Source organism: Oryctolagus cuniculus, chromosome 3 (assembly GCF_964237555.1).
Source record: "Oryctolagus cuniculus chromosome 3, mOryCun1.1, whole genome shotgun sequence".
Classification (NCBI taxonomy): domain Eukaryota; kingdom Metazoa; phylum Chordata; class Mammalia; order Lagomorpha; family Leporidae; genus Oryctolagus; species Oryctolagus cuniculus.
Window position 1 is genome coordinate 20,768,359 of NC_091434.1, and position 9,215 is coordinate 20,777,573.

Below are 9,215 nucleotides of genomic sequence, written 5' to 3' on the forward strand. Positions count from 1 at the left end.
AGTCCTGTGTGAGCAACCACTCATTTGTTATCTGTGAGGTGTACAGCTTTGTGTTGTGAAGTTTCTGCCTAAAGCTTTTTATTAAAAAAAAAAAGAACCACTGATAACAACTCCTGCTAGAGGTGCTCCTGGTGGAGAGGGAGCAGCACAGGGAACTGAAGCACGCCTGCTTCTGTGTACGGTCAGCCTCCATGTCCGCAGGTTCCCCATCCACGGATTGAAGCAGCTGCACGCCGGAAGTATTGGGTGGGCTGGAGCGGGACCCTGTACTGACATGTATAAACTTTCTTGTCATTGTTCCCTAAGCAGTACAGTACAACAGTTCGCATATTACTTACATTGTCTTACAGTCTTATAAGTAGGCTAGAGATGATTTAAAGTATGTGGGAGGAGGTTCATAGGATGTATGCAAATACTGTGTCAATTTATACAAGGACTGGAGCATCTGCATTTGGTATCTGTAGAGGGTCATGGAACCAGTCTCCCACAGATACCAAGAGATGCTTATCACCCAGGTACTACTGTGGATAGCAACTAAACATTCGTCGCCAGTGTCATGACAACAGCTGCTTCTGTGTTTAAAACTGTGTGTCCTGTAATTTACACCAGGACCATGGGTCCTCACCTGGACAGGCTGATCTAGATCAACCAGCCAGCCAGGATCATAATTAGATCCGGAGTACTCTGCTAACCACATCCTTCCCTCTTTGCTGTTAAAGGGAAGATTAATGCAAGCAGGGAAAAAGAGAACATAGACTAGCTTCTGTGGCCCAGATCCTCTTAGGTATTTTACATAAACACATCACCTTTAATCCTCAGAGTCACCCGAGAAAGTAGGTGACTTTAGCGGCACGTGGTAGATTGGGAACTCAGGCTTACTGAGGTTAAGTGACTACTCAGACCACGTAGCTGGTAAGCAGTTGGTACCTGTTAGCTAAGGCTGATGGCTCTGCTGCGACACAGCTGTACACTACCTGGATTTCTGTTAGGAGTGGTATCTCCTGGAGAAGGCTTGGCAAGAATGGTGTTGGCAGTGTATAGACAGTAGCCAGGCACTTGGATCCATGCTCAACAGTGCCAAAGGAAAAGACAGGAGCAGCAGTGGAAAGCTGATGCCCATGGATGGATGCCCTGTTTCTGGACCAGAGAGATGGTCAACAAGGGATAACCAACCATAGAGTGAAACAGAATCAGGAAACCTGGCTCGTGTCCCAGCTGTTAAGCCTTGGTTAGTCATTTCACTTCTAGAAATCTGTTTCCTTGTCTGTTGGCAGAAATGACCTGTAAAATCCCCATGCTTCCAACTTGGCCACTTGCCAACTCCGGAAACAGATTTCTCTCATTTTAAATAAGTTTAGCCAGAGAATACATCCAGGCAGATGGCCGTTTTCCTACGAAGCCAGCCTTCATCGGCCTTAGCTGGCTTCAGCGGGGAGAGCTCTAATGGTGAGTCAGTCTCTCCCTGTCTCTCTAGGGTCCTTCCCTCTGAAGTCGAAGTGTTAGAATCTATCTATCTGGATGAACTACAAGTGATTAAAGGAAGTGGCAGGTATGTATTCAACTAGGGGTGGGCAGCAGTCCACTCAGTAATGGCAGGATTCTGTGCAGCTTCTGTTCCCAAGACACTGAGCCCCTATTCAAAGGTTTCCTTTGTGTAGACAAAGGCTATTCCTTCAATCCTCCAGAAAGAAAGCTCAATGTTTACTGCCGCTGCCCACTTTTCTGTCTCACCCCTATCTTCCCAAGTCCTGGAGCCCCTGCCCAGTCACACCCTGGGTCTCCACCTCTTCCACCTGCAGATCCTCACCATGGGAGATCCTCATCACGCTGCACCCTGCCACCGCAGAGGACCAAGACTCACAATACGTCTGCCTCACGCTGGTGCTGCGCGTGCCGGCACAGGTGGGCCCCGACCGCACAGCAGCAAGGGGAGGAAAGGGAGAGTTGCCGGGTGGATCACGTCAGCGGTAATTTGTTCTTTTCCCCACTAGTATCCCTATGAAGTGCCAGAGATCTCTATCCGTAACCCCCGAGGGCTCTCAGATGAACAGATCCACAAGTAAGTTCGGCCGGTCAGAGGAGGGACACCTTGATACACAGCTCTGCCCGGGGAGGGAGGCAGGCTGAATACTGGCTTTGCCCTCTTCTTGCAGGATCTCACAGGCACTGGGCAGCGTGGCCAAGGCCGGGCTGGGCACTGCCATGCTCTATGAGCTCATTGAGGTAAGAGGTACGCTGGTCTTTCCCTTTAAGCTAGCCCAGTTTCTCTCGAGGGAAGCCGTAGGCCTAGAATCTTAAAATACATCTGGAGTCATTCATGTAGTCCTTGTTGAAGGTGAGGCCTAAATTAGCCCAGAAATATGGAACTCTTTCATTTAAAGAAGTAAAATCTCCCCAGAAAACAGTAACTCAAGTTGCCCATTCCAGCATCTCAACAGAAAACGTTCTCTCCTCTGTAACTTGCATTTTACTCCAGTGTTAGCGTGTTTCTTGTTCTCTTGACACTGGCGACCGCAAGTGGCGGAAGACAGGGACCTTGCTGGGCCGAGGCAGCCTGACCCATAAATGAACACCTGAAGGCTAGCCTGGCGGCAGAACCGACCAGAAGCAGTCATGGCGGAGATAGGGCTTTATATCCTGGTTAAGGAGGAACCCGCGCACCCAGAGTTACATAGAAAAATTCTGCTTCAGATTTCAAACATGCAAGTACAGCCTTGTTCTCTTCTACTGTCGAAGTTAGGAGGGTGGCTGGAGTCAGAGCAAGTAGGCTTATTAGACCACTGCAGCACTGCTAGGTCAAGCGTCCACAATGCAGCTTTGAACTTGGTGGAATGCCAGCATGTTGGCTATGAAATGTGTATTTCACAGCCCAACCTGATGCCTTTTAAATTCTCCAGAGCAAAGTCACCGCCCCATGGGGGACTGGAGCCCAAAGGGGGTTCATCAAGAAAGACCCCACCCCAGAAAAGGAGTTTAAACTGGACATTTTCTCTCTCCAATGTCTATTATTTTCACCCCCAAGATTTAATAAAAGTGACTTCATGAGAGGGAAAACAATTTTAAGTTGGATTTTGAAAGCCAGGAAGGGGAAATCTGGGGGGACGAGCTGGGACATGGGACAGGACTGATTCCTAGTCGAGGGAACATCACCAAGACAGAAGTGCACGAACATGAGGGAACAAGCTGGCTCGGTGGGTGCCGAGTCCAGCCAGGGCTCCTGCAGCGGTGGACAGGCCCGGCTCCCGGTGCGAGTCCACACCTCACTGTCTCAGCAGTGTCTTCTCTCCCCTCAGAAAGGCAAGGAAATCCTCACAGATAACAACATCCCCCATGGCCAGTGTGTCATCTGTCTCTATGGTTTCCAGGTGCGTTTCTCAGTGGGGACCTGGGATCTCTTGGGGCCCGGCAGACGAGGGCACGTGAGAGTGCACTGATGCGGTGCCCCCCGTTCCTCCCCCCTCCAGGAGAAGGAGGCCTTTACCAAAACAGCCTGTTACCACTACTTCCACTGCCACTGCCTGGCTCGCTACATCCAGCACATGGAGCAAGAGCTGAAGGCGCAAGGCCAGGAGCAGGAGCGGCAGCATGCTGCAGCCAAGCAGGTAGGTGTCACCCCCCCCCCTTGTCTCGCTTGACATCCTCACTTGTGGATGTCCAGTCCTTCCTGTCCCCCCACTGCAGGGGCTCTTCCCCTTTCTAGGGTCCCAGGGACCCCTGAGGTGAATGAAATCTCCTCTCTTTGTCCCCAAAGCCACATCCGTATGACATGCAGTTGCAGGGGGTGCCCAGGCCTCTCGATAGGCAGCTGCGGCTCTGTGCCAGCCCTGTGCTCTGGACCACGAAGCAGACCTGTGATTTCTCCTCTTTCTTAGACGGCGCTCGGTGTGCAGTGCCCCGTGTGCAGAGAGCCTCTTGTGTACGATCTGGCTTCACTGCAGGCAGCCCCTGAGCCCCAGCAGCCGCTGGTGAGAGCATGTCCTGCTACTCTGAGCCGGGAGTGAGGGTGTCCTCTGACGGGGGGGGGGAAGGGCATCTCACCTCAAGTGCACACAGTGCCTGGAATGGAGCTTGAGCTGCCCAAGGCCCTCCTGGGATCCTGCCTCTGGGGGGCCAAAACCAAGACCCGGCACGGGTGTCCTGAGGCGGTTAGACAGGAAGGGGCGGGAGTCCGCCGCCCTGTGCCCGCTGTCTCCTGCCAGTCTCCTGTGTCCTTCCAGGAGCTGTACCAGCCCAGCGCGGAGAGCTTGCTGCAGCAAGAGGAGCTCAAGCGGCTCTACCAGCGGCAGCAGGCGCGGGGGGGCATCATTGACCTGGAGGCGGAGCGGAACCGGTACTTCATCAGCCTTCAGCAGGTGAGAGCAGGCTGTCCCCCTCTGCCGCGGCCCTGGGGTGAGCGGTGGCCGAGAGCACAGGCGGCCATCAGCTGATGGAGGGTGGCGATGGCCGAGGGGGCCTGCAGTCCTGCATCTCCTCCCCCCTCTCCAGCCTCCTGCCCCTTTGGAGCCAGAGTCAACTGGAGAGGTCTCCAGAGGACCGCACCTCCCCGGGGCCCCTGCCGCAGACCAGTCTGCCTCACCAGCTGCCCAGCCCACCCTGCCAAGTCCTCTGCCGGGGGCCACCCAGCACGTGTGTGAAAAGATTTCCGGGGCCAGGCCGAACCAGAGATTGGGTGAGACCCAAAAAGCTATGCTAGATACCCCCCGGCCCAGTCGGGGCCCCTGGCGACAGTCGAATCGGAAGCACCTGAAGGGAGGGGAGTGCCGAGCCCCCAAGGGGACCAGAGACGCCCAGGAACTGCCACTCCCTGAGGGAGCCCTCAAGGAACCCACGGATTTAAAGCCGGAGCCCCACAGCCCAGGGGTCGAAGGTCCTCCCCAAGAGAAGGGGCCTGGCAGCTGGCAGGGGCCCCCGTCCCGCAGGACTCGGGACTGTGCCCGCTGGGAGCGCTCTAGAGGTCGGACACCAGGCTCTTCGTACCCCCGCCTGCCTCGGGGCCAGGGAGCGTACTGTGCTGGCACTCGGCGGGAACCTGTGGGCCTGGAATCTGAGGATGGGTCCTAGCGCTACTGGGTGGGGGCAGGGGGCACGGGAGGGGGGGGCAATAAAGAGACTTGGCCTTGTTTGGCTTTCTTTGCTCAGCAGTGCCTAGCCTGTGGAGTATGGCTCTTTGTAAATTCCTAACAAGACTGGGCTGTGGCAGGGTGGCCCCCAACTTGGCTCGAAGTCTGTTCTCTGCCCACTAGCGAGATGTCAACACTTGGGCAGAGACCACCCTGACATGTAACTCACTGCATAGGTACGCACATCACACATGTACTTAGTTTGGATGCCTTTAGGTGGAGGCACGTGTCCCCATCATCTGTCTCCGTGGTGGCCTGACCCTGCGGGCCCTGCGATCGCAGCCCCTGCTCTAGCAGGCACAGTCCAGGGAGGAAGCAAGGGAGCTCAGAGACCAGGGGAGTGTGGGCCGTGTTTATTGGAGTCCTGGCTGGGCAGAGCTGCACACCGCCTCTCAGTCACCTCAGGGTCTCAGTGTTGTGGATCGCCCCTGTAGGATCGTTTTTATGCAGCATGAAGTAGCCTTGTACCTGGGCAGGGCTGATCTCGTTTGTAGCCTTAAGGACACGTTCTGCAAAGGTCTCGGCCAAGGAAGGTGCTTGCCCTGGATAGAACCTCTGGAACATCTGGGTCAGCTGCCAGTGTGAGCAGTAGCCCACGTACTCCTTCAGGTCGACTCGTCCAGGGCGGATGAGGGCAGGGTCCAGTCTAGGAGGAGGCAGGGGAAGCAGAGTCATAGGCTGCTGCATCGGAAAAAAAACTCGCCTTCCCGACCCTCCTGAGGCACTCGGGGTGGTGCCCCCTCCCCTCACCTGTCAACGTGGTTGGTGGTCATGAACACAATGCGTGCCTCAGTGGAAGCCACGCCATCCAAGGCATTGAGAAGTCCGCTAAAGGTGAGGCGGCCTAGGCCTTGGTACTTGACTGGGTCTGGGGGAAGGAAGAGAGAAACACGAGGGATGAGCATCCCTCCACTCACTTCCTGACCACCCGTGGGCCCCTGTTGCTAGCACACGCTTCCTCCATCAGCGTGCTCTGGGTCCCTACTTTCTCCTCCTGTTCCTCGGTTACTCCTGTACCTCACGTAGGGCCACCCCCCTGCCTCCAGCTCCCGTCACTCACTCTCTGCGGCCAGGTCCCGGCTGAGGAAGGCCGCGTCCACATCCTCCAGGAGCACCAGGCTCTGCTGCGGGGCCACGCTCAGCAGGTGGTTGAGCCGGTCGTCGGAGAGGCTGGGGTCCGTGAGACTCAGCAGGCAGATGCTATGCTCCAGCTCCCCAGCCAGGGCTGTGCTGTGGAAGGTGGCAGGACAGGAGCAGGTAGGCGACCCTGGAACTCCTCGTTGGGCCCAGCTGCTCTTCGCACAGCCCTGGGAGATGTGTCTCAGAGACCTAACTCTTCCACCATCCACCCTAACGCTCTCTGGCCACCAGGTTCATTTCCCTTTCCACCCTCTGGCCCAGCTGTTCCATAAAGACTTAAGTTTTGCAGAGTTAAGAGAATGTTGACTACTCACATAAAACTGCTCTTTCCACAACCAGGAGGGCCATAAAGCAGGTAGCCACGTCTGTAGGGAATGCCTAGGGATACAGCCCCAGAGGTCAGGACCTACCAGCCCTGCTGTGGGGAGAAACCTGCTTTCCCCATTCACCTCTGAGAATCAGAGCAGAGCCTCGCATCGCCCCATCTGGCAAGCGACCAGCCCCTCTCCTCCGCTAGAACCGGCCTAGCCAAGACCCCAGCCGCTTCTCACCTCTATCCGTGTACCACTGGGGGTGCTCAATGAATTCCCGGACATCTCTGACGATTCGGTCAGCCAGACCTTGTTGTAGAACCACAGAACTCAGGGGCCGGCGGCGGCGTGGATAGCCAAAGGGGCGCCATTCGGAGCCCACAGCTGTGTACATCACCGTCTTCCCTTCCTCCTGCTGCAAGGCTAGCTCTCGGGCTGAGAGTGGAGAGACCAAAGGTGGGCATTCCCTTCACGACTGCTGACCGTTCAGTCAGGTCGAGCTATGCCAAGATGGCTCCTTTCTGTGTGTGCCCTGAGCCCCTGACTCAAATCTTGTTCCCTCCAAGCTGCCTCCTCCCAATGTCACGTGTCCCTATCCCTGCAGTCCCCTGAAGAGGTCACCTGTACCATCTCACACCTTCCTCCAAGATGTTGAAGAAAACCTTGCGGTCGGTGCCCAGGGCTGTGAAGGTGACGGATTCCCAGGGAGTCCCCGTCTGCAAATCTATCATTTGCATCTCCCGACTTCTTTCTACCCGGATCCATTTCCCCTGATACCTGAAAAAGATCGGTCAGAGGCAAGGAAGGGGTCAAAGCCAGCTCCCTCGCAAGACAGAGCCCTCCAAGAGCACAAAACCTTACCAGATGAAGTGGTTCCCAGGGCTGGGGACAAATTCGAACTTGGTGGAGATGCGGCCGCTCTCGTGCTGAAGGTACGACGTCTCAACGCTGAGGTGCTGAGTTCGGGTACTGTGGCGGGTGAGCCAGCTGAGCAGCCAGGCATAGCTCCTGTCGCGAGCCGGGACTTCCAGCGTGATCATGTAGTGACGCCGGAACGCCACCAGGCCCAGCTGGGCACCCTTTCGGGCCAGGGCCAGGGCTGTGCCCACACCCACCAGCCCAAAGCCAGCCCCAAAGTAGGGATTGTCCTTCAGGGCCACGATAAAGTCTGAGAGTGGCATCTTGGGAGGGCAGCACTGAACCTTACGCGCCCTGCGGCGTTGTCAAAACCTAGAGGTGGAGAGCAGAGGACAAGAGGGGACAGAGCACAAGGTTAGCGTGGCAAGGAGAGTCCCTTCTCCCACCCACCCCCACCTCCAGCAGGAGCAGGAAGGATGGGTCCTCACCACCCGGGGGTTTCAGGTCTCTCTGTCGCTGAGATTCCAAGCCCTTTCCACTCGCCTGCCCATACCTCAGTTTCCCGCCAGAGGAACCAGCTTCACAGTAGGGTAACGAATGGGTGAAATTTTCGCGATCACAAGGACCAGCTGAGATAGAAAGGGCCCGGCTGGCAGGAGTCTTCATTGACCTGTCAGCAACCCAGTGGCCTGTGTCCACTAGCAGGAGTCCAAATACCATCTCCCTATGTGCCCAGTTCCTAATGCCCGATTTAAACCTTTATTACCTCCCACCTAACCTGCCCCTTTAAAACTGAACGAGTTCAGGGCTGGCACCTCCAGTGCCAGCATCCCATATGGGCACTGGTTCGAGTCCTGGCTGCTCCACTTCCGATCCAGCTGTCTGCTGTGGCCTGGGAAAGCAGTAAAAGATGGCCCAAATGCTTGGGCCCTGCACCAAAAGACCCAGAGGAAGCTCCTTGCTTCAGATCAGCACAGCTCCGGCCATTTATTACAGCCAATTGTGAACCAGTGGATGGAAGAGCGCTCTTTCTCTCTCTCTGCTTCTCCTTCTCTCTCTGTGTAACTCTTTCAAATAAATAAATCTTTTAAAGAAAAGTGAACGAATTCTTGAAATGGCATTTCAATGGGTCGCCACCTCCTGCATCACCCAACAGCTACACCACACAGGGGTCCAGATCTTTCGGCTCCGATTCCAGCACTCTCTCTACACCAGTACCTTCAAGGGTTGACTCCCAACGGACCTGACCCGGAAAACTCCTCAGCCTATATTCAAAGGCTATCCACAACACAGCGCCCACCTACCTTTTATGGCTTAGCGCTTAATACTGCCGATTCAACAAACGTGCAAACTCTCACAGCCTTGTTGCCCCTCGAGCGCAACTTGGCTCAGCGCTAGGCACGGATGGGTGTACTGACAGTAGTGACCTCCATGGAGGCTCAGAGCGGAAGCCATAAGCCCCAAACACCCATGCATGCGAGGCCACAGACAAAGCTCTCCCCGCTCCCGGTCCTTGCCAGACGCTCAGAAGTCCCTTCCAGAATCCCCAGCACACCTCGGCTCGCGCCTCCAGCAACGTGGTGTGGAAGAATTCTCCACTCCGCCCCCTTACCGCCATGACTCTCTGGCCCTCCGTCTCGATGGTTTCACCTCTCAGTGCCTGAGGGAAGCGCTGCTTGGCCCCGCCCCCCCGGGTTCTTTCAACCACTTCCCGCCACACCCACCAAGAAGGTCATGCCACTCTGCCCCACAACTCTCGATGGTACGCCTTGGGCTTGTGGGTTTG

General features: G+C 55.9%; 2 protein-coding genes across 6 annotated transcripts in view; one reads left to right on the top strand and one right to left on the bottom strand.

Annotated features, from left to right (window-relative positions):
- Window positions 1-5,141, top strand: part of RNF25 (ring finger protein 25) — a 6,751-nt gene extending 1,610 nt beyond the window's left edge. Inside the window, exons 2-10 of one of the 2 annotated variants that reach the window (XM_070070203.1) lie at window positions 1,475-1,549; window positions 1,800-1,902; window positions 1,992-2,059; window positions 2,154-2,223; window positions 3,276-3,365; window positions 3,465-3,602; window positions 3,873-3,965; window positions 4,218-4,352; window positions 4,486-5,141. In XM_070070203.1, coding sequence (XP_069926304.1) covers window positions 1,475-1,549; window positions 1,800-1,902; window positions 1,992-2,059; window positions 2,154-2,223; window positions 3,276-3,365; window positions 3,465-3,602; window positions 3,873-3,965; window positions 4,218-4,352; window positions 4,486-5,061 — 1,348 coding nt within the window. In that variant the 3' untranslated portion in view covers window positions 5,062-5,141. The remainder of the gene's footprint in view (window positions 1-1,474; window positions 1,550-1,799; window positions 1,903-1,991; window positions 2,060-2,153; window positions 2,224-3,275; window positions 3,366-3,464; window positions 3,603-3,872; window positions 3,966-4,217; window positions 4,353-4,485) is intronic. The other variant, XM_002712481.5, reaches the window with a different exon arrangement.
- Window positions 5,142-5,458: 317 nt separating this feature from the next.
- BCS1L (BCS1 homolog, ubiquinol-cytochrome c reductase complex chaperone) lies at window positions 5,459-9,170 on the bottom strand. Of its 4 annotated transcripts, none has more exons than XM_008259154.3 (8): window positions 9,042-9,170; window positions 7,433-7,801; window positions 7,209-7,348; window positions 6,812-7,006; window positions 6,575-6,638; window positions 6,181-6,350; window positions 5,871-5,988; window positions 5,459-5,766 (listed from the first exon to the last, which is right to left on the bottom strand). In XM_008259154.3, the coding sequence occupies exons 2-8, from the start codon at window positions 7,750-7,752 to the stop codon at window positions 5,517-5,519; spliced, it is 1,257 nt and encodes a 418-aa protein (XP_008257376.1). In that variant the 5' UTR covers window positions 7,753-7,801; window positions 9,042-9,170; the 3' UTR covers window positions 5,459-5,516. The 4 variants fall into 4 exon arrangements, with proteins under 4 accessions (XP_008257376.1, XP_002712525.1, XP_008257377.1 ...); XM_002712479.5 differs by having other exon boundaries at window positions 8,985-9,135; XM_008259155.4 differs by having other exon boundaries at window positions 8,734-9,117.
- Window positions 9,171-9,215: the final 45 nt, after the last annotated feature.